At 42.2% G+C, this 24,479-nt stretch overlaps 1 protein-coding gene across 2 annotated transcripts in view; it reads left to right on the top strand.

Moving 5' to 3' along the window:
• The window catches only part of MAN1A2 (mannosidase alpha class 1A member 2), a 138,126-nt gene extending 125,469 nt beyond the window's left edge, over positions 1-12,657 (top strand). Inside the window, exons 12-14 of one of the 2 annotated variants that reach the window (XR_013956361.1) lie at positions 4,319-4,434; positions 8,141-8,651; positions 11,363-11,381. Coding sequence is in view for 1 of the 2 variants with exons in the window: in XM_080612219.1 (XP_080468345.1) it covers positions 4,319-4,434; positions 8,141-8,273 (249 nt within the window). In the remaining variant the exon portion in view is untranslated. Of the gene's footprint in view, positions 1-4,318; positions 4,435-8,140 lie in introns of both variants that reach the window. The other variant, XM_080612219.1, reaches the window with a different exon arrangement.
• The last annotated feature ends 11,822 nt before the right edge of the window (positions 12,658-24,479 follow it).

The following is a 24,479-nucleotide window of genomic DNA, read 5'->3' as shown; positions in this document are numbered from 1 at the left end:
AGCTGTGAGTACCACAGCTGGTGAGAAAGTAGCACAGTTTTATGAGCATATTGTTGGCATAGTCAAGAACCACCACACATGGAACCACAAAAACACCCTCAGAGAAGCTGAGAGAGCTGCGGTCTGATCTAGAGACACCTCCTATTTTATTTCTGAATAGCATAGATCAGCTGGCCTCCCTGTATGTCATAGCCCCTGAAATGTCCCTTTGTGTCATTTTTGAGCTGAGATACATGTGTTTGGCAAGAGTTCACTATCTCGTATTCTGTTCTGCTCTTGATTTGAATAAAGGGAACTAGAAAATCCACTTCTTCTCATAGTTGGTTCCATTAATTAATTTGCTTATTATTATATATTATTTATTTGCTGTTAAAAATACATGCTTTATTTTACATTCGAATTTGTCTAGTTTCAGCTGTCAATCACTGGATTTTCGTATGACTTTATATCCATATTGAAATGTCTTTTATTCCTTCATGTTTTCTTTCCAAAGAGTTTTCCTAGATTGTAATAAGCTTGCTACTGAGTCTACTTAAGATGGTAAACAAATTGTACTGTCTCTTGCTGTGAAGCATTTTCTCCTCATGTCTGCACCCACGCCAGTTCATCATCCTCGCATGAAAATGAGTTCTAGGATTTTATATTCCGGTTTTGACTTTACCCAGAGCCCTCTGCAAAAGTCAAATGATGTCCCTGCTCCTGTTTACTGTCCCTGTGTGTGCACTTGCCACAATATCCTAACAGGAACTCAGACTGAATTGTCTCATGTGGCCACTGAATTCTTTGAAGTGTCTCTGTGTCTTGACTTTCCAGACTAATCTGGTTCTAAATCTGGACAGCCTTTCTGTCTAGATTTAGGGATATGTGCCTGATTATATGAAACTCACTTTGTTTGGGCTCCAGTTGCTAAATACAGATTACACTGTCTGCTGTTATTTACCTATGTCATTTTTGCCAGCAGTAGTGTTGTAGTGGTTGATAAAACTTCAGACCTCTCCTCGTGGATCTCTGTGAGAAGCAGCTCTGTTTGGTGATGATTTTATATTGCCAGTGTGTGCTTAGAGCACTGTCAGTCAGTTTTAAATTAAGATAGTGATATTGCTATGGTATAGTGCTGCTTTGTCTTAACATCTCTTGGTACCATGACAATTGCTTTAAAACCTTGTCAAGTTTATTATGCCTCTGCAGTTCCCTTTATCTGTCAGTTCTGTAGACCTCAAAGAATGAGAGCAAGCTTGTGAGAGGGATAGTTTCCTGTAAAATCGTCCTGATTTGTGTCAGTTGTACTCTTATTCTCCTATATTTTTTACATGTGTTTCTGTAGTTGTTTGGAACTAACATCAGGTCTGCTGTCCTAAAATTATTCAGACTGCCAATGCCACATAATCGTAGCATTACCTTGATACCCTTCCAGTCATCTAGGATTTCTCTGTATTCTGGGGTGCAATAACATTAGCATCGTTTTATCAAGGAGAGTGGTCTTCAGCTCTTGAGTGGAAGAGTATCTAGGTGACAAATCAGATGCCTCTACATTAAGTACTCTGAGATCTGTGAGAAGGCAGAACACTGCAAATTTCAAGTGCTTTTTAAGTAGCTTGTCTACAGCACCAAGCTTTTCAGCCAGTGTCCTTAAGTGCTGTACACCTTTGAATCAAGGACAGTTTGTTTATGCATTGGTAAATGAACACCTGTATAGCTGTCTTCCAGGAAACATTTCCTCTACAGTTCATTGCTACTACCTGCATTGTCTAGATCTCTCATAAACTAGGATAAATCCTCAACCTATCCTGAACTCCAGTCTAGCCAGAGACTGTCTCCCCAGAGAGAAATTTCTGAAGATGTAAGGCTACTTCGTAATTGTAAGAGGGAGAGAATCAATATAAACCACACATTTCCTTTCTTCAGGTTCCTAGCCTGCTAGCTTCACCAGCCTTGCACTTGGTTATCCAAGTATGAGACCTGTACAGCACAGAGTGAGATCTCAGTGCTATCTGTTATCTACACTCTCCAGAGTAAACAAGTTGTGTTTCCTATGCTCATTTGGGAATGTAATTCTTGAGGGTGAAGGAGCCAGTGCCCTAACAAGGGAACCATTTGTTCCTTCTGTTAATTTTGCCACCATTATTTCAAGTTTTTCCTGTCTGAGCTGTGGCATGCAGTGTCAGGGTTGCCGAGTCACTGACCAGAGGAGCACCTTCAAGGTCAGACAACGCATGCTAGAAATTCTGGCAGGATTATAACCATTGGAGCTTTCCCGCCTTCTTGCTATGCTCAGAGCAGAGGCAAGGTCACATTCTGCAGTATTATAAACAAGGGGACAGTGACAAGAGGAGGCCTTCATTTCCTGCCTAGAAAGGAAAGCACTTTGGCTCTTGTTTATTCATGTAACAACTGCCTAGCAGCAGTAGGACTTGTTGGAAGGAACATGCAAATGGTTCCCCAAGCAGCATATGCATTAGTTCTGCAGAAGTCAGCCAAGCAATTACTTTTTTCCTTTTCCTTTCTTTTTTTTTTTTTTTTTTTTGCTTGTTTGCTGTCATGTGATATCCAGTATCCAGCATCAATTGTGCTGTGCACGAGCATGCAGACAAAGGGATCATCACACATGCGATGCTGTTAGGCTAGGTGTGTCGCGTACACCTTTCTGTCTAGACTGTAGAGAAAAACCTGGTCAAGCCAAATCCCAGCATGTGAATAGTCTCAGTGTAGCCTGGACTGCACCAGTAACTGCATCTGAAAAGAATTCATCCAGCCACTTCTTCCTTTCAGGCTCAAGTCACAACAGAAAGTAAGCATTGCCATTTGAACTTGGAGAAAGCTCCACTGGAGATAAGGAATTACAGTGAGGATTCCAGCTTGCCAGGGAACACTATACCTTTCTTGGCATAAGCTCAGGCTCTAGAGCCACAGCCATTCCAGTAACATCCTTTTGCCAGTGCCTGTTGCTTCTTTTTAAGGAAAATTTTTAAATCTTCAGAATTTTGAAAGAACTCTGTACAGTCTGGATTATTCTTTGGTCTATGAACAACCTCACATTTCCACAGGGTGGGAGTGGAAAGTAAGTAAGTAACCTCCTGCGTACTAGCAGGAGGTTAGCTGTAGTACCTGATGTGCTGTGACTCACTATCTTTTCACTTCTTCTCCTGATTTCAGTAATGGCATGTGCCAGCATTCTTTGTGTCTGTATTCAAATTCTCCTTTGTTTCCAAGTATTTCTAGTATGCAGAGGCTATAGTAAGGACCTTGAAGAGTTAAGTTTGATAGAATTTGTTTTCTCTGCTTAAAAAGGGACATCATTCAAAACTTATTTGTTCCCCCTGCCTTGATTCCCCTCAGCTTCTGTTGAGTATAACTGGCAAAACCCAGAATTAATTAAAATCTAGACCTAAAGCATCATGCAGAAAAAACTTCATACAGGCTAACGGGCAGAATCATAGATTACTGAACTACATGTAGCTGTGTTCGGTAGTTGGTAATGACAGACATCCTGAACCAAATATTTTCCTTCATCACTGTTCCTTTTCTGTCCCTGCATGAATCTATTAAAAGAGTTGGCGTCTGCTGAGGAAGCACTGCCAAGGCAGCAGGGAAGCACAAATAACGTGTGAATCATTTCAGAGTTATTTCTTTGGAGCTGGTTTTAATGGCTGATATCCTTGTGTGCTGTAAGGTCGTGCATGTGAGTGGAATAATGAAAGTGTAGGCGAGGGGTCCTCTGAGCTACTAACGCCTTCTTTCCAGTCTCCTCCTCTTCCATTGTGCTTTTTGCTGTACTGTGTTGCAGCTGACTAGCTGGGTGATTTCTGAATCATGGATCCATTGGCCCCTTTCTGCACAGAATGTTTATGGATTTAAACTTTATGCTTTAAAGATTAAAGAGCTCTCCTGCAGTCCAACACACAAGCTGACTAGAGTTGCCAGTGTATAAAGGGGAACTGGAGAAGAGCACATATCAGAGATGGAAATGTGGGGAGAGAACAGCAGCTAGAGGAGTTTATAAGATGAAATCAACAGTCCCTAAAGATGAGTACAGTATGGTTGGTGACAGCCAACATGGCTTCACTAAGGGCAAATCATGCCTGACCAATTTGGTGGCCTTCTATGATGGGGCTACAGAACTGATGGATAGGGGCAGAGCAGCTGATGTCGTCAGCCTGGACTTGTGCAAAGCATTCGATACTGTCTTGCACAACATCCTTGTCTTTAAACTGAGAGACATGAATTTGGTGAATGGACCCTTCGTTGATCGAGCCCGAGCCTTTCATGTTTCCAAATTTTGCTCTACAATTAAATTTTCCTTTTCCCTTCCTATTTGCAGGCAATTGAAAAGTATTGCCGAGTCAGCGGTGGCTTTTCTGGTGTCAAGGATGTCTATTCCTCATCTCCTACATATGATGATGTACAGCAGAGTTTTTTCCTTGCTGAAACTTTGAAGTAAGTTCTCTTCGCTCTTGCCTCTGACTCTAAAAGCTAACCACATGATTCAAGAAGAATGTGGTGGCTCAGCAAATAAACCCTTGTCTTGTCAGGGTGGTTTATGCATTGGGCTTTCTTTTTTTCCCAGCTTTAGGGTCCCAGATAGCCCTTCTACCAGCAGAAAATACAAGTGGAATTTCCCAAACAAGACACTTATACTGGGAGACCTTTAGTTTTAAAGACAGATACACTGACTTGACATGTCACATACAAGTATGTGCTATGCTCTGATATTGTAGAACATGTTTCTCCTCTGTGTGTCACTGGAAAGGAGGAAATGCATAGAACAAAAGTCCTTCATGCCCTTGAATGACTGTATCCCATAATTTTTCTAGAATGCTTTTTAGTCTAAGCAAGAGTTTCAGGCCTATTTTATAATCTCTTACATACTTACATGCATATTTTTCATTTTAGTCAAATCAATAGGGTACCTGTAGTCCACCCTGCATAAGCTAATGCACTCTGTTGCATATTTGATTCAAGGTAAAAATGTTCAAAGTCATTGGTTTTCCACCATGTTTCTATTTAATAACAAGAAATTCTGTTGTAACATCTGACTTACAGACATGATAACAGTATAAAAAAAAAAAATAGCATAAAGATAGGCATATGTTAGTGGGATTTTATTAAACCTGAGCTAGCATGTATTCATCTCCTCCAGCACTGACACAAACCAGCAATCAAGAGCACTCTTGTCACATGGTTGTGATCACTCTGGGGTTTTGCCTGTAAAACAGTGACTTCTAATGTGTGACAATTTTCCTGATACCCAAGTTACATCAGTAAATTTAGTTATATAGTTCTGGCATTGAAATCTACCAGGATTCCTGAATTACCTCCCTGAAATCTTGTGAATGGTCTGCTTCTGGAAGAAAAGTGTCTGAGATGGCTATATTCCCTATCCTTCATTTTTTCCTCCTGCATAACACCTAGGAGAATGTTTTAGTTGGGTAAATCCATAGCCAGAAGCCACTGCTGGCAGTGTGAATGAAGCCAGAACTGCTATTAGAAGTTGTTGCCTCTGCTTATCTATCTACACCGCTTTATGCCAATGTGTGATGGAAGGGATGATACATCCCTTTGTCAGCAGCAAAGATGTATTTAGGTGCCCTTTCTGTCTTTATAACACAGTTATATGACAAAGAAACAGTTGTAACCACTTGGCAGTCTTGCATGTCATGCAGGCTTGCAGAATAAACAGTGTTTCTATACAGCAATATATCGGCAATCTTAAATGTTCAGGCTTTAGCTGTAGCTGATGTACGTGAAGATTGATTTCGGGTATTGGGAGCTCAAAATGCAGCAGGGAGAAAGCAAGTCCTGAAAGCGGCAGTACGGGTGTCTGCTTCAGGCAACCACAACATGTTTCACTGGCAAGATGGGGCTCTGAGTTCATCATGTGTAAAAGGAGAGTCTGGCTATTCTGTTCTTCTGTCTCCTTACCAAATTGCTCTCCATGGTCAGAATCCTTTGTTACCCCATGTTATTGTTATAAAAAGAAAGCCACTGCTACTTCCTCTGTTTTATTTTATTTTACTTGCTCTTTCATTTTCTGGAGACAAAAAGCTGTACTCCCACAGAGAGAGGCAGCAGTTTCAAATGGGTCCAGTCAGAGAAGCAATACCTCCCCAGGAGCTGATCTGATGTGATAGATCTGCCTATAAAAGTTAAATTGAAGAATGAAATCTGCTCCTAAGGGATTTCTGTGGTGACAAGGCTGACCTTTGAAGTATCACCAGAATCCTGTCTGCATCTTAAATAATCACAAGGGTATCTGAAAGTTCACTGATGCATCGCTCAGATGTACTGCAGTGAAAGCATTGTAGAAGAAGACAGTTCTAGGAAAGAACTCAGAAATTTTTATTGACTTTTGGTTTGGATCATTTTCTATTTGTGAAACAAAACGAAGTTTTATTGGAGAGCTGGGTATTAGATGTCTAATGTTTATGCAATTGGCATAGCCAAACCAGAAACTGGTATCACCTTGAGATAAAATAGAGAACAAAAGGTCAGGATAGTGCAGATGGCAATGAAAATAAAGACAGAAGGGTTGGGTGTAATGCCATAAGGAAAATGAAAATGTCCCTCAGAAGAGGGACATGAAATGTGTGTTATGGAATGCCTACAGTGATCTTTTCTGCTATGGTATATTCTGCATCTTCATTTCCCTGAAATTCAAAATTGATGCCCCTCCCAAACATGCTCTGTTGGTACTTGGATACTTTGGCTCAGCATATATACTTGGCAAATTAAGAGAGTTTGGCCAGTAGGAGTGGCAAGCAGGTAGCTATTGAGTGGGAAGGAGCAAGACATAGAAATAGGTTGCTAAGTTATTCAAAGGAAAAATGTGAACAAAGTTATGAAGGTGAATTTGAGTAAGGTGAAACATTGCTGCTGTGGTGAGAAAGAGTTTGGAGAGCTACAGGGAGAGAAAGCAAGGTAGGAGTAAGGAGGAAAGAAAAGGAATGACACTTTAAAGACAAATGAAAAATGTAGAGAAAGAGACTAGACATGCAGGACAAAACTGAATCATCTCAACTAGAAATTTTCATCTCTAAGAAGTTAACTGGGGAGGAAGGGAAGGAGAAGTAGAGCTTCGCTCACTGAGTTGTTCTGCAGATACAACTGGTAAATAAAGGCCACGGGAGAATGATCAAGCAGTGACACATGGCTGCAGACAGTAGACACTATCAGCCACTGATTGAGAGAGAGCAAAGTAAGAGCAGCCTCAGCAGAGTGAAGGCAGAACCACACGTGTGCACATTCTGAATGTGACAGAGCCCACTAATGGGAATGACACTCTTGCCTGGTCACATACTGCAAGACCTGTCATTTTCTGGATGGCAGGAAAGCAAACTACAGCAGGAGCTGAGAAATCCTGTGCAACCATGATGTTACACTTGCACAGTCAGGTTTTCTGCAACAGGACAAATAAATGTCTTTTGAATTTTAGCAGTTGAGTTTGGAAGCCTTGACAAAGATCTCTTCCACCAATATCTTCTACAAAGTATAGCACAGCCACATCAAAAGGATGTATTAAGAAAAAAGAACCAAGAAATACTCTTCATCCATGTATGTCCAGAAACCTTAATCTTGTTCCATGCTTCATTTACTCTGCATTGCTTTATAATGTACAATGTTTATGAATCCCCTCTGCACAATATATTGGCCCATTTCCTCCCATCAGAAGGTGAACCATCTTCCAGCATGGCATTGACAAGTCAGATACCTGGCTTCTCTTGTGCTTCTTTGAAATCTTTGATTTGGAATAAATCATTTCCAGGTGGGTTTACTCTATAAAGAAGACTTTTTTGCCAACTTAATCTCTGCTCCCCTGTCCCCCAAATCCTTTTGCTTGGTGTCTTGATGTTTGTTTTACATTGCAAGCCTTCAAAAGGAGTCTTGAAAAACAGAAGTTACTTGGAAAGATTAAAATGCTGCCTTTATATCAACTTTTCATTGAAGGGCTTGATCATGATCAAAATGACTCTTCAGATCATTATAATGAAGAAGGTTTTGTAGGTGCTATACAAAGATTGAAAGCAAGTAACTTGTTTATAGCTTTAACTGCTGACTGGTGGGGCCTGAAGCTGCTGTGTTGCCCCTGCTTGTCTATTGCTCTGCTTTAATACCCACTGTTTTTCCATTCTCTCTTCATGTCTAGGTATTTGTATCTGCTGTTCTCCAATGATGATCTTCTACCATTAGACAACTGGGTTTTTAACACAGAAGCTCATCCTCTGCCTGTTTTACATTTAGCCAACACCACACTATCAGGAAACCCTACATATCGATAAAAACAGCTCTATGAAGAGAAAGAGAGACTGTTTTCAGCTCTGTTTTGTTTACATGGACCACTTGAGACTTTTAAGCAGGAGAGGAGACATACGCTTGATAAAACTAGACCTGAGTCAAGCACGTACCAGCGTGAGAAATGAAGCTCTTCAACATATAGATAAGTTAAAAGTTCTGTTTTATACATGACCAAAACACATTAGTGTGGTATTTGCAGGACAGAGACTTCATGCGCTTTGAACCTTAGCAAGACATGGAATCTGTTGTTTAATAGAAGCACAGCAGCTTAAGGAAGAAGAGGCTTTCCCGTCTAGGGAGAGGAACTTGCTGCTGCTGCTGTTCTGAACAAGGAACACACACCAGTCACCTCTTCAGATCAGGTGGCTTCCAAATACCTAGATTTTCTTTTTCTTTTTTATTTTTTTTTTATTTGCTTAAGGATGGCATGAGCAAAGCAACAACAAAAGCAACATCACTGCACCAGCAGCAGCAGGATTTGAATTGCTTTCTGTACCTTCTCTGAATTTCCTAAGGAGCATCTGTTTGTCCAGACTGGCAGCCATTCTCAGGGCCACTAAGCTATTAAAACTAAACTTTAAACTATAAAAACTATTGCCTCCTCATTTTCCCCTTTTCAGAATAATGCTGAAAGATCTGTGTTGTATGCTTGCAACCAAAAAAACCCATTTAGTAAGCATTTGCTATGTAGCTCTCTGTCAGCAACATGGGCTTTCTTCATTTGGCAAGCTACAGTCAGAATCTGGAGCAACTTGCAGGAGTAGGAAGGAACCTGAGCTTCCCTTCCTCAGAAATCATGTCACATGGAAAAAAACATTCTCCTATTAGTCCTAGTTCTTTTAGCTAAAAAAACGGAGATGGCAAAATGAGAAAAACTGTCTCTCATGATTTCTATAGGTGGATACAATAGATGGCACTTAAAAATGCTCTCTCCCCTTGAGCTAAGCAGCAGGAGTTTGTTGGTTTATATTTTTCTAAACAGTTTCCTCAGTTGGATACTATTGATGGAACCTTCTTTGCAGGTTTGTGTGGAAGCCCAAAGCTGCCTTTCATTTAATTTAGAAAACTCCTTTTCTCCTGGGTGCTCTGGTACCAAATCAGCATGATCTTCTTTGGAAACATCTCTGACATAGGGGTGGAAAAAGAAACTAAAGACTCTTTTTCCATTAGTTTATGAGAAATGAGATGCTGCTACCTGCGTGGTTTTTTTTTTTTTTCCAAGAGCTCCTGGACTGTGCTATGCATCACTTACATGGAGTCTGCTTCAGTCTTCACTTAGTTGCTAAAAGAAATTTTAGTTTCTTCAGGTACATCTCAATCTCTCTTTGTTTTTTTTTTTCTTTTTAAATGTTTTTCCAGAATCCTTACAGCTCAAATTATTCTTTCTATTCCCCTTTATAGCTCTCAAATCCTTTTGCCATGGTGACTGACCCCTTTGCTGAAAAGGAGCTGTGAGGCGCTCCTTTCCCTCCTATTTAGCGCACAGGTTGAGTCTTTAAAAGATCTTGATTGTGTTTTCATACTGAGGTGAATGGTAGAACTCTTCAGTGAGCTACGGCAGTGCAGCATCAGATAGAAAGGGAGTGAGTGCTATTTTTCCCTTCAAAAGATGTTTTTATATGAAGTTTTATATAGAAAAGCTTTTCTATCATATCTGACTGTACATTATAGTACAATGTCCCCCATAAAATTTTCCTTCACTCATCTCTGACACTAACTTAGACATAGAAATCATGATCTAAGAAAAAAATGCTATCAGATGCTCTTTTCCAGACAGTTACTTTATTTTCAGAGGAGGAAGACACAGAGCTTGGAGAAAACTCCAGTGTCTGTGTTTTTACCTCAATACCAGTTGCTTAGTTATTCTAAGTTGAAGCAGTTGCTTAAAAATAATTGAAGAACCAAGAAAGGAATTGATATAGTAAATAATACTGAATCAAGTAATTGTTTATCTAAAATCAGAAATCACTTAATAAATGGATTCTTCTTACCAGTCCCACATTAACTTATTTTTCTAATTGGTATTCAGTGGCTTACTGAAGAGCTGGTCATTTTGCATTTCCCAAAGTTCAGATAGGTTGTGTTTTCAAACTGAGTTTTTTCCCATTGCTCGTTTAAAATTGCACTTGATTTTCCTTGTTCTTCTCAACTTCTCCAGGTACAAAGGAGAAAGAGGAAGAGCAGATTCTTCTGTTTAAAAAAATAAATACCAAAAAAAAAAGCACTTTCCACTCCATATCACCCATTCCCATACATCTGATGAATGGACATGTAGAATGGCTGCCAGTCTGTTCAGAGGAAGGGCAAGGACAGAATTCTGGAGTCCCAGAACAGCAAACTTCTTGTTGCTGCTCCTCTAGCCCCTCTCATGAATTAAAGAGCAACCCTTCAAATTAGTTCCTCCATGAATCCCAATGGGTTTAACTCATCACCACAAGAATGCTTGCATTGAGGACCTAAGCCATTTCATGTTCTGGGATGGTATTTTTCTCAAAACAGACATACAGCACTGCTATTTCTTCTTTGTGTAGATAAGCAGCAGCTACCAAATAAAGAACACTTGTTTCCCATTTTCTGGTTACCCCAATGGCTGTCACTTTTTGTGACAATGTCTGTCATTTTTTAAAACACAAACTACCCTTTTCCTCCAGAAGCTACTGATGTGCACAATCTATCAAAAATAATGAATTTTAAGGACTAATTACTGTGTCATTCAAGAATCTCATCCTGAGATTTCCCTAGAGCAAGCTGAGTTTGGAGGTAACGGGTTCTGGGTGAGGTGTGTGCATAATAACTAAGCACTATGGATATTGAAACCTCTGACGTGTCCTTGTCCTGAGTCCTTCACAGAGAAGTAGGTTCTGATGCGCAGAATGGTGTTACAACCCAAAGCTCAGACTGTTTCCCCTCTGGGTACAGAAGGTACAGTAGAATATTGCCATTTCATTCTGTGGCTGCTGTCTTACTTTCATGAAGATAGAGTGTAAATTTAAGCACAAAATGACTTTTTAGTCCTAGTTGTTTCCAAGTCTTGCACTGTATTCTCTAACAAAACAATCCTCCTTTTCTTTAGGTAGCTGTCCCATTTTACCAATTTCTACAATGCCCTCTCCCCTTACAGGATGAAATAAAGAACAGAAAATAATGTACGTTTTTGGCACACTGGATTTGGGCAAGAGCCTGGAAATCCCAGAATTGTCTATTTCCTGTTTGCATGCAGTCAAAACAAGGATGTTCAGTTCTTTTCCTAACCCGAGCCTTAAGCTTGCCTGTTGTCAGGATCTGCAGTAAACTTTTTCCTAACACTTACAGCTTGAATTTTCAAAGAAGCCAGATTTCTGCAGCTTCCACTGACCACCCTGGAGCTGTGTGTCCTGCAATCAAGAAGTCAGCTTCTTAGCTTTGTCCTCTTAGCAAAGCAAAAAACCCTGAATATGTGGGGTGTTCATTTTGCTGCACAATGTAGTCCTTAAAGATGGAATGTTTAAGAAAAGTATGAAAAATAGTAAGTACCCTGTAATAAAGGGAGAAAATGGTAGTTCCCTGTGCCAGTCACAGCTCTGAGGCTTCTTTATCTCCCTAATTCAAATTTGTGGATCACTGTCTTCTACCTCCCAATCACTGACATATTCCCACCCAGTGTTTTGCAAGATTTGAATGTTGAGTGTGGGTTCTGAAAAGCAAGAATACAAACTCCCTGTAATACCATCCTTTAAGATTAATGGTCTACCGTATGCTAATTTACATGTAAGCAAAGCCCTGCTGGGCTTTTATGTGCATGTTTTTAAGGGGACAAATAAGAAACAGGCTTCTTGTTACTAGAGCAATATGAAAGCGAGCTCTTGAACCACACTGTAGTTTGGAGATCTGTTCACCCTGATAAGACATCCGTTTTCCACTCCTTGAATGTTGAGAAACAGTCTTCTGACTGAAGAGTTTGAGTTGCCATCCAAAGAGGAAACCCAAGCTCTTTTGCAGGTTATGTGCAGGTTATGTGCATACAACTGTAGTAGAGATGATAAGCACTAGCTGCTTTGGCTGTCAGCCCCTTCTAACAAACTGCTCTGGAATTGCCCAGGGAAGTTGGGAACCATCAAAGTCAAAGGAAACAGCCTGACTTGTTATGGTGAATTGTTGCCTTTAATCCTAATTGCTTGGTGGAGGTTGGATTTGAATTCTGCCTTTATTCTTGCTTTGTCTAAAATGGACAGATTATTTTTCCTCCAAAATAATGAAAGGGCAAAAGTCTCCCTTCTGATGTGGAAACCTTCTGCCTCTGACCTGGAATCCTGCATATGTACTTTTTACAGATTAAAAATAATATTGTATATAAAAAAGATTGAATAAAGAATGTCTTTAAGTGAAAAAGGTACCATTTGTGTCCTTTGCCTCCAATAGCAACCTCCTGCAGCTGTGAAGGCTGTGAAGCTGACCTGATTTCATAGGCTTGATGGTGCTGCAGCTTTTCTTTCCCCTGCAGCTCTCCTAGGGACTTTGTCAAACACGTATCAGGTGTCCCTGTTGCAAAATTAAACCCATGTACCCTGGTTTGCTTTGAACAGGTTGCTGTACTGCTCAGATTTCTCTCAACAGCAAGTTGAGGTTCTTTCTATGTGCTGTTGAGAAACCCACCAATTCCCACAAACAAATCTACCCTTCTATTGCATTTGTGTGGAAGTGGCTAAAAAGTTTGAAGATTCTAAATGGAGCAGGCAGAAAAGATGTTACTAAATGAACTTAATTCTCATAAGACACCTGGTTAAACCCCTAGCTTTTCTTGATATTAAGTAGCCCAATGGTGAATTGGGCAATTAATTCTGTCCATCCATTCCTCTGCCTTCTGCGGAAAGGAAGAAGTTTGTAGTTGTTTAATATTGTTCACAGGGAAATTGCTATGAGGAAATGACTTTGGATGAGCTTATTTTCCCCCTTGCACCTTTTGCTGCTATAGCTCTCCATTTTGCAGTGCAGCAAGTGAATAACCTGATTTGCTTTCTGATTCCCATTAGTTGTAGATAACGCTTACTGCCTGACATCAGCCATACTGCTCATATGCAGTGCCTTGTTTCCATGGCATGCCATGACTACCATCCTGTCCTGTTTCGGTGCTTTGTATCTGATCAAAGAATCATCTTGGTTGGAGAAGACCTTTAAGATCATCAAGCCAAACTGTTCCCCAGCACTGCGAAGTCCACCACTAACCCACGTCACTAAGGGCCTCATCTGTCACCCTTTTGGTGTTGCTCAGACTTGCCAGGGTCCTTCTGCCTCAGGATGCATGAGCTCTGTCAGTTACTTCATAAGAGAAAATTGCTTCCAAAGTGCTGTAATTCAGCGCAGCACATAAGACCAGGTACATGCCTGCCCTCCTAATGTGTCATCCATCTCCAGATCCAGTTATGCCTTCAGCTTTCTACAAAAGCACTGCATGTTCATAGTGCACCCAGTGTCCTACCATAGTGCCACTGGTAATCCAGCGTCTTTTGCATCCATTGATCTTCCCGTGGTGTGCTCAGCCCTTAAGCTACCTTGCTGAAATTCATTTCTTGTAGCAAAGCATGTTTGCTGTGTCTATCAATGACGTTCTGTTTCAGCCACTGAATCCTGACACACAAAACCTTGCCTCCTGGTCTAGTACTACCAAGCTCTCTCTCCTTCTATACAACATTTTGGCCAATGCCTAAGGCTATCTTCACTGCTCTTCAAATGGGATCCTTTGTGGTTGCACTGCATTATCTCTGCCTCTTCAAGTTAAGTGCTTCATCCCTCTGCTTCTGAAACACACCTTTGTTGCATGTCCCCTATCCAAGGATACATAGCAAATATCCTCAAAAATCTTCTTATTTCTCCTTTGGTGCTCTTCCTGCATGGCACCCGCCCCCCCTTCTTTCCCTCGTATACTCTGTGTGTGTGCTCCTTCCTGAAGACCATGCACTTTTCCTCTTTTTGTTAATTAGCTTTATTTTAAAATCCTAAAATTAATCCTTAATGGGCTATTTTTAGGTTTCATCTCATAGCCCTGGGAGTTGACTTCTCTCCGTCCAAAGGCATTCTGTGGGCTTTGGAAAGGAAACATTCTTCTGTTGGTGCCGGTTCACATGCAGATGAGGTTGTGCATATATCGAAGTTATATATATATATATATTTTATATATATCGATATATATATCTATATATATATATTGATATATATCGAAGATATAGGAGGTCCTTTCCTGTCCCACATTTACAAAAGCCCTTTCCTTTGTGCTATTACCTCTTTCTAGTACAGGTCAAGTGTAAAATGCCATTGGATCAGAAAAAAACCGCTTTCTTATCTACATGGATGGGAGTAATTGGTTCACATTTGCTATGCTGGTTGAGTAGAATAGAATATAAATGAATAGAAAATCACCCAAATACTTGCTATGGAGTTTTTTAATGTAGTTATTTGATGAACTTTCACCACCAGACTTGATGTGGCTGAATCAGAAAGAGACTGCAGTGTGTTGAAACACAGTGCTATCAACATATGACACCAATCTCTTTTATCTGAAGATTTGTTATTGAACAAGAAATGAGGAACAAGGAATATGATACCAAAATGGTAGAGTGGTGCAGACCACAAATAGTACTTTATTCAATTATTCTTGCACAGCAAAATAAGTAAAGATCATCAGTACCCTCAGAGACAGAATCTCTGAAGATGCCATCTGTTGCATGGAATAATAGAATCACAGAATAGTTAGGGTTGGAAAGGACCTTGAGATCATTTAGTTCCAACCCCCCTGCCATGGGCAGGGACACTTCCCACTAAGCCATGCCACCCAAGGCCTCATCCAACCTGGCCTTGAACACCACCAAGGATGGAGCATTCACAACCTCCCTGGGCAACTCATTCCAGTGCCTCACCACCCTCACAGTAAATTTCTTCCTTATATCCAATCTAAACTTCCCCTGCTTAAGTTTTAACCCGTTACCCCTTGTCCTGTCACTACAGTCCCTGACGAATAGTCCATCCCCAGCATCCTTGTAGGCCCCCTTCAGATACTGGAAGGCTGCTATGAGGTCTCCAGGCAGCCTTCTCTTCTTCAGGCTGAACAGCCCCAACTTTCTCAGCCTATCTTCATATGGGAGGTGCTCCATTCCCCTGATCATCCTCGTGGCCCTCCTCTGGACTTGTTCCAACAGTTCCATGTCCTTTTTATGTTGAGGACACCAGAACAGACACAATACTCCAAGTGAGGTCTCACGAGAGCAGAGGGGCAGGATCACCTCATTCGTCACACTCCTCTTGATGCAGCCCAGGATACAGTTGGCTTTCTGGGCTGCAAGCACACACTGCTGGCTCATGTTCATTTTCTCATCAACCAACACCCCCAAGTCCTTCTTCGCAGGGCTGCTCTGAATCTCTTCTTTGCTCCAACCCAGGTGTAGGACCTTGCACTTGTCATGGTTAAACTTCATAAGGTTGGCATCAGCCCACCTCACAAGCGTGTCGAGGTCCCTCTGGATGGCATCCCTTCCCTCCGGCGTATCAACCGAAACACACAGCTTGGTGTCATCGGCAAACTTTTTGAGGGCACACTCAATCCCACTGTCCAGGTCACCGACAAAGATGTTGAACAAGACCGGTCCCAACACCCATCCCTGAGGGACACCGCTCGTTACTGGTCTCCAGCTGGACATCGAGCCATTGACCACAACTCTTTGCGTGCGGCTATCCAGCCAGTTCTTTATCCACCAAGTGGTCCACCCATCAAATTGATGTCTCTCCAATGTAGAGACAAGGATGTCGTGTGGGACAGTGTCAAACGCTTTGCACAAGTCCAGGAAGATGACATCAACTGCTCTGCCCCGATCCATCAGTTCCATAGCCCCATCATAGAAGTCCACCAAATTGGTCAGGCAGGATTTCCCCTTAGTGAAGCCATGCTGGCTGTCACCAACCACCTCCTTGTTTTTCATGTGCCTTAGCATGCCTTCCAGGAGAATCTGCTCCAAGATTTTGCCAGGCACAGAGGTGAGACTGACTGGTCTGTAATTCCCGGGGTCATCCATTTTCCCCTTCTTGAAAATGGGGGTTATATTTCCCTTTTTCCAGTCGTTGGGAACTTCACCTGACTGCCATGACATGCATGCTCTTGCATTCTATTTTGCCCATACTTGCGTATGGCTCATCTTGTCCTTTATTTGGGTACGTATCTAGTTATTACTTAAGGTGCTTTGTGAGTTATTTCTACACTCATTTATGTTTACATCAAGAAATTTCCCTGACAGGTCACTGGGATTTTTGCAAATGTCCTCTTATTAAATATGTATTGACACAGTTATAAATGTTTAAACTTTAGCCAAGCACATAATTTCAAAAAACCCATACATTATTGGTGTAAGTATGCTCAAATCTTAGAACCAGTGTTACTTGAGCAACCATTCCTATAAAACTAATGCTATAGTCTGCTAAAGCCTTATGCCAAGCTTCTGTAACCTCAGAATCTGTATTCCAACTTGTATCACAGCAAAGTTAGCTTTTCAGGTTCTGTTTAGAATATATTTCAACTGAAGTGGAAATTTCCCCCAGGAAAAAAACTCCCACAAATCTTTGCGTAGTCACCAGTCATCAGCTTATGGATTAATGACTTTCCTCTGAAGCAGACTTTGATGAGTTCAGTGACAACAGGGGAAAATTTACTGCCGCATTCAGGAGACATCGTTCCATTGATTTCTTTATTAGCTCTAATAACACAGAGATGCTACTTTTCCAGGTGTGCAGTCTAAGTAAACCTTTCTATATACTGCCTCTGATTTCCTCCAGTTCCTGCTTCTGCTATTTCTTAATAAAGCAGAAGTCTATGAGGAAAACAGCTCCTTGGCAGAGCACGGTGCATAGCCCTGGAGATGTTCCCTGTGAGCAGGTTATGTTCAGTGCCAGATGCTTGTCAGCTGCATCAGAAAAATACTCTGCCCACATCCGTATTTTACGCCTGCAGTAGAAACTTCTTTGCCAACTTGAGCTGTCAGTAAAAGTCCACTGATACAGCTGTACTCCAGTGCTGGTACAACTTTGCTCCCCTCTCTGTTGACTGATGTGTTCAAGACACATCCAGGATAGTCTGCCCAAAATTTGAAAACTGTGATTTGTTTTCAGTCATGGTATCAGACTGACTTCCAAAATGGTGAACATGAGGTTCAAACGTCAGACACTCATCGTCTGCCTCCCAGATGCTGAACCTCCTCTGTGTGTGTAACACCTACTGCAGCTGCCTGACCAGGATGTGCCAAGTGCCCTGATTCAGGAGCCAGCAAGGCTCAGCAGACCCAGCTGAGTGCAGGGGACACAGCATCATGTTCTGAACTGATCAACACAAAGGACAGTGGCAAGTCTGTGATGTGGGACATGAACTGTGACCGTGAGGAACCTTATTCCTGGCTGGGGGCAAACACACCTTATGGGAGGGCTCAGTAACCTCTGTGGATACTGTGGGGTTACAACTGGTTCCTGCTGAGGAAAGGCTGTAGTTGAGTTTTTAGCTGCTTGACAACACCCATTTTTCACACTTGAGGCAGGCTGCAAGAATCCTGAGAGTGCTTCTAAATAACACCTTTGAGGAACTTTTTCCACGTCTTCAGTTGTTTTGGGATTTTTACTTTGAGCCTTTGGGTCACTCATAGTTTAATATTTCCGAGTTCTTCCCATCCCTTTTCTTTCAGAATGATGAGAAACACTTTTAGAAAGAAAAGGAAAAGAAAAAGAAAAGTTGGCACATCTCCCAGTCTGGTAGAGTCTCCAGCCTCATGAAATGATCAAGGGTGGGCACTGCAGCATTAAGCTTGCCCTGAGCACTGCTAAAGATACTAAAGGAAGGGTAACTTGCTGTTTGGAAAGCAAATGTTTTTTAACTTCAATCTAATACAGACACAGATTTTCATTCTCCAGACAGAGCAGGCAATTTCTCCTATTGACTGCTCTGCTCCAAAAATTGGCAACATCCTGTTTTTAGTGAGATGGCTCGCAGCAACCAAGTACAAAACACAACACTGAATAACGTGATGTCCGAGTACAATGTTCTGTGATATAAATGTGAGCCCCACAATTATTGTAGGGTTATTGCACTGATCTTTATACAAGTAGGTTTATTTTTCCACTCCAAAGTGAATAATGAATGGGATTCATACACTTGACTTTTATCACTTGTTCTCCTGCCACTTGCTGCAGGAGTTCTGGAGGGACAAGGGAAGGGAGGAACGACATCACAGCTACGCATGGCATCACTCTCACTTGAGCAGTCTTTAGAGGAAGAACAAGAGATCTTTTCTTGAAATAGATCCATCATGTCAAGCATCTGTTTCAAGCTACACTGTGAAATTTTGACTTGTGAGAGGGGTTGCAGAGCACCCAGGGTTGTAAGCAGGAGTGGAGGGAGGATGAACACTTGCATGGATGCTGGACATATCAGTCTTAATCCTTTGGCTCTGTTTGTCAGAATCTACTGTACTTGGTAGCAGGCAGCCTGCCCCAGCAACCTTGCACTGTGTTATCTGTGATAAAAGTGCAGGTTCTGTGAACACAGAAACTCGCAGCCAGAATATTCAATTGAGCTTCTCAGAGCGAGTGAGGGGAAACTATTCCTTAAGATACCATCTTGTGGTAGTAAGAGGCATAGACCGACAGCACCAGCAGAGCTAAACTGCACGAAACAAGCATCACTCCTACCACCTAGTTGATCATAAACTCCTGCCTTTACAAGCAAAGGATGCCACCGAGGAGTAAGCACTAGGCTCAGATCTCACTCTGACCGGTGTGTCCTAGTCCAAGAGCTGCAGGAAGGGGACACGTAAGAAGCAATTCACCCACTGAGCAGTCAGTCCATGACATTCTTTGTGAAGGGGTGATGAAATCAGCGTGTGGGCCTGGTCCTTACACTGGGATGTCACCCACACCTGCCCAGTGGCCACTTCCCACCAGTCTTTCCACTACAGCAGGAAGCTTTGCCCTCGATGCCTCTGCCTCCCGCAGCCTGGGCCCTGATGTCCAGCACGGCTTTCAGAGCACGTCTTCCTGCTTCCCTGCCCCAGCAGAGAGACGCTGACAGTGCATCCAGCTACCAACCAGGGTCTGTGTCCTGCAGTGACACCTGGTCGCTTTGCAGCCTGTCACAGCCTATCACAACACTTATGACAAAGGGTGATCAAGCTCCCGTGGTGACATTTTCTTATTTCCCTTCACTCATTTATAGCACACCATGAACTGAGTGTTCCAAGTAAATGAGATCATTGTAAAAGTGAAGGTTTTCTCTCTGTAGATGTGTAACTAGTAAATTTTGGAGGGCTGAGGAAAAATCCACCTCAACAACATTTTCCAAGGCAAAACTTACCTTGCTGTGCTCAGCATCAAACGGTTTTCATGTCTTAATTATTCCTTTTGGAGCTGAAAGACCACATTGTATCAGCAATACCTCTGGGCCAGAGTTTCTTTCAAGAGCCTCATAGACAAGAGACATCAAAAGAAGCCTGGCATGACAGTGGCTGTCTTGAACATCGTGGTGGGTATGAACCATTTCTTATGTCATCAGCATTTACTAGTAGAGCATGTAGAAAGCCCAAGTGCATGTAAAAATCCAGTGTGCTTTTGGTTCAGTTTAATACAGACCTTAAATGCCTAAAGTTGCACGTGGGATTAGCATAAAAATGTGTATCTAGCTTCCAGTGAAATCACCACATTGAATAACGTGAGGTGCAAGACTATTTGATAAAGAAAACATCTTATAATGAGAAACTGAAGATGCTCCATTCTGGTAGTTTTTCTATAAAGAAATAAAAATGAAAGGGTGAGGTGATTGCAGAGTATTTAAGTACCTTCACTGGGCGGAACATCAGCCTTCCAAAAGCTTTTTATTCTAGTAAAGCAAGCATAGCAAGAATCAAAAGCCAGAAACTGAACCTTGACAGATCTAGACTATAAGCTATAAATCTGTATTTATAAATATAAAGCCATAAAATTATAAAAGAAAATAAGCTATAAATTTTTAACAGTGAAAAGGCCTAATCACCAAGCAAAGTGATACATTCTTCTTCCCTTGACACCTAGAGATGGGGTCTGGATGCTTTTCTGCATGATATGTTTCAGCTGGGGCCAAGTTACTAGGCTCATTGGACATAAGGGGTTGAAAGGCTCCAGACTACATTATTCAGGCAGTAAGAACTCACCGTGCAATTGTCCTCTTAGCCTTGAGAGCTGTTGTAATAATTTTTAAGAGGCTTGGACGACTTTCTGAAGAGCATCACTTGGTAATTAATCTGAGGAGAAAGTGCTACAGCATAACTTCTACAGAAAGATCTTCAAACCAGGCTGAAGGAGAAAGTCCTTGAGAAGGGTTATGGGTGAGACCATGGCTTTGAAGTGTTAACAAGCTGGCCAACAAGCTAAGGGAACTCTCCTGTGTATTGAGACCTTAAAACTCCATAAATTATGTCATCATTGGCAAAAACTGAGGCATACATATGAAGACTCTCAAAGGCAGATTATAACTGCCCTCATACAACCAGATGGTGACCTGAGCCTGAGGTCAGGGCTTCTCCCAGACACCTTCCCTGCCTTGGTGATGCTGGAGGCAAGGGCAGTGCCAAGGAGGCCGGTGCTCCTCAAGCACTCAAGTTCACCAGGCGATGGGATGAGGGATGGGGGAGTGATCATGCTAAGAGGTGATTACCTGGGATAGCCTGTAGAGTGGAGAGTGTCCTTCCAGCACTGGAAGGATATGATGGTGTGGGAGGTGTTTACTGCTGCTCTGCAGCCTCATTCAGAATCCATTCACAGGTGGTCTCCAGATGGAAGGAGAGAAGGAGCTGTGTGCAGCCATTTTCAAGGAGGCTGTAGGAAAGGCTCTACCCAAGAATATCTCCAAAGGTGAGGAATACACCAAATTAATTCAGTAGCTCCATAATATAAAGCCAGGAAATTCACTTCGGTTTTGAGTTTACAGTCAGAGCCAGGTCATCATTAGTTGCCAGGGATTAAGCATGGCAGCAATCCTGAATCCCTGGGTGAGGGAGGGTTGTTGCCCTCCAAGTCCAACCTTAAACAAGTGTAGTGAAGGCTCATAGTCTCTAAGTCCTTTCCCTTATCTTGCTTTTTTGCTGAGCTTTCAAGTTAGCTTCTCTTTCATGAAGCTGATGAGTAGAAATGAAGATGATGGTCGCCTGGCAGATGGTCCCTAGAACATGAAATAATATGAGACATTACCAGAGGCATTTGAAGATAATGCTTTTCAGTGGTGTAGCAAGGCAGAGGCATATGAGAGCCAGCCCACGTCAGAAATGCACTGGAGACCTCCTTGGGGGAGACAGGATGACAGCATTCATGCCCTTGAGGGCCTCCATGATATCGTTCTCCACCCAAAAGATGACATAGGAGACAAGCACTCTGGATACAGGAGAAAAACCTCCTATGTGTCCTCTGCAGGAAGTGCTTCGAAACCAAGACAACCCCTGTAAACTTCACCTGAAATAGGCAGCGGGAGAACATTCCTCTGGGGTCTATGAGTATTGGTGCCTTGCCTTAAAGAAAAATCAGTTATAAGTTCTATAGTGTGATTGAATGAAGGAAGAAACCACTAAGGAGAGGCAAGGTCCCCTGTCACAGTAAGTGTGGGTTGCTGATGAGGTGTGAGGAGGGTGGCAGGGTAGGGACAAAAGTGGGAATAAGCTTCCTGTAAGCAGGAAAATCTTGTCATGGAGACTGAAGGAAGGGATGTGGTAGCAAGAAACAGGGAGGAAGTTCAGCAAAAGAGGAATTCCATACTTAGAAATCTGATTGTTGGGGGCATGGCCGTTGGAGAGATGAAGATGTCCCACTGTCCTACTGAGAAGGCAGAAATGACAAAGTAGGCTTTGACAGTGGGAGCCTATATTCATGAAATGAGTCACTGAACTGTGGAAGAAGAGTTGTTTTATATTTGCTCTGGCAGCGTATGTAGGTATTTTAGGAGCTCTGTTAAACCTGGGCAAAGATGTCCCAGTTTTCTGGTTCGTGTTGTAATATGCTAGCTCTCTGAAGTATTAAGTGCCTTCCCCTATTAAATAGCCACTCTTCTTCTGTTCTCCCCACTCCTTTCCTGCTCTGTTTCCGTGTGCCCGGATTGTCCTTTCTACTCCTACTTCAGCGATAGAGCAGCCATGGCTGCACCCATCATTACACTAGACTGCAGAATGAAATACCACTAGCCTAGAAAAATAATGGGTGTTACTGTGTTAAACACCTTCTTTGTGCTTTTCTAAGCAGGGTTTAATAACCGCCTTCAGCAGTATTTTGTCTTACACAAAAGAGAAAGAGCCTTATTCCACCCTGGAGGCAACGGAGATAACTGTGTATATGTAAGTATATGGAGCTGATCAATAGCTTTAGGAGCAGCACTCAGAGGTCTGTGGATTTTACATACTTGGGAATCTTTTGGAGGCTTATGGCCAGCTCAGTGTCTTCTGCCTAAGAACAGAGTGAAAGCAGGAAACTGCAAGGGAGCAGAGTATGAATGGTGGTGACTGGAGGGACAAAGACTGCAAACAAAGGGCCCAGAAGGGGCTGTAAATGGGAACAGAAATGGAGGGAACCCGAGGGGAACCAAGTATGTACAGAGGGGAATGGAAAGGAGCCATTTGGTGAGAAAAAAGCCAAAAATGTAGGGGACTGAAAGGGAAAAGAATGTGACTGGTGAGGCTCAAGGGAAGAAGACATGAACAGAGGGGCTGTAGCTAAACAGATTTGTCACCAGGGAGGTCTAGACAGAATAAGAACATGAAGGGAGAGAAAAAGCACTGATGGAGGGAGCAGGAGAGGAAGAGAGCTCCCATCAGAGGGCAGTAGGGTATAGGGTTAGAGCAGGGGGCTAGATCCTGGAGGTTTGACTTCTGGTGGTGTGAGGGCAGAGGGCAAAGGGGCTGGGGATGGGTATCCTTCAGGATGGAATAGATTCGTGTGCTCAGTGATAAAGGAGGAACTCTGATGAAGGTGTTCAGCATACTGTTTGCTCGGTGGAGCAGGGTAGAGATGTTGACATGGTTATCTGTCAAAGTATTAGTTTGCTAAGTGTTTACACAGCCATCAGTGGGAGCCTGGAAAACTTATTCCTGGCTCCCCAAAGTATGAGCAGAAGTCCTGGTGGCTGGTACTTTTCTGCTTCAGAGCTCACATACTTCACCCAACATGTTAGTAAAGAAAATGGTGATATTTGCACTGGGAGTATCTAATGTCCAGGGCACTGAATAATTGAACACAGACTTTAAGCTGCCAACATCTCTGGAAATGTGATTTATTTACATTAGTACTGAGTCAGATAAAATGCTTCTGTGACACCATCCTGAACAGAACAGAGAAATTCCCATCTTTCAGAGTCGTTCTCAACAAGTGAGCTCTATGTTTAAGAGGCAAACAGAGGATCACATCTATTTATTCAGACAGCTTCTACATTTTTGGTCTGAAAGTCAAGTCACACATTCTGCAGAAACTCATGTGGCTATCAGAAAAGCACAGGGACAGCACACATGCAGCTATCAGCTGAAGGTAGCCTTTGTTCACAGCTGAAACCCAGAAACAGCATGATTTTTCACTTTCAGCACTGTTTATTTTTCTTCAGAGTTCACAAATGCCATGACTCTGCAGCTGAAACCCTTCAGAAACCAAGATGTTGTCCTGCAGTACTTTTCTCCTCTTCATCTTGTTGAAGCTGTTGTTCTTCTGGGCAGCCAGATCTTCTGCAGTATTGGAATTGATAACTAAGAAAATGACAATGGATGAGAAAGCACTCATCTGACAAAATCTCACCCTTCTCTCCTTCCATACACCATACTAACTAAACTTATGTCTCACTTACTTTGTACTTTAGGCCTCGCAATGCTTACAGGGCCCAGATTTGCTCTCAAGTTTGACTATCAGGTGAATGGCGCATGAAACCGGACAACGCTCTTGAAAATGTGAGCAAGATTTGTAACAGCTTTTGCAATCATGTGGCTTCTACCTACTCCGTGTTTGGTAAGGCTGGCAAGAGCTGAGTGCGCAGCATATAGCTGAGTAGTATATATTTGTAAAGTGTAGTCACAGTTCTAGGATAAATAGTGCTTTACAAAAGCCTTAAAGGTGGCATGGAGTGAAAAGAAGGGCGTGTTCACAACATGGGTTGTGTGGAGTTGTACTAAGGCAATGTCTTTGTGCTGCACAAG

Source organism: Psittacula echo, assembly GCF_963264785.1.
Source record: "Psittacula echo genome assembly, chromosome: 3".
Classification (NCBI taxonomy): Eukaryota; Metazoa; Chordata; class Aves; order Psittaciformes; family Psittacidae; genus Psittacula; species Psittacula echo.
The sequence above is the reverse complement of the archived record's forward strand: the minus strand, read 5'-3'. Positions and strand labels throughout refer to the sequence as shown.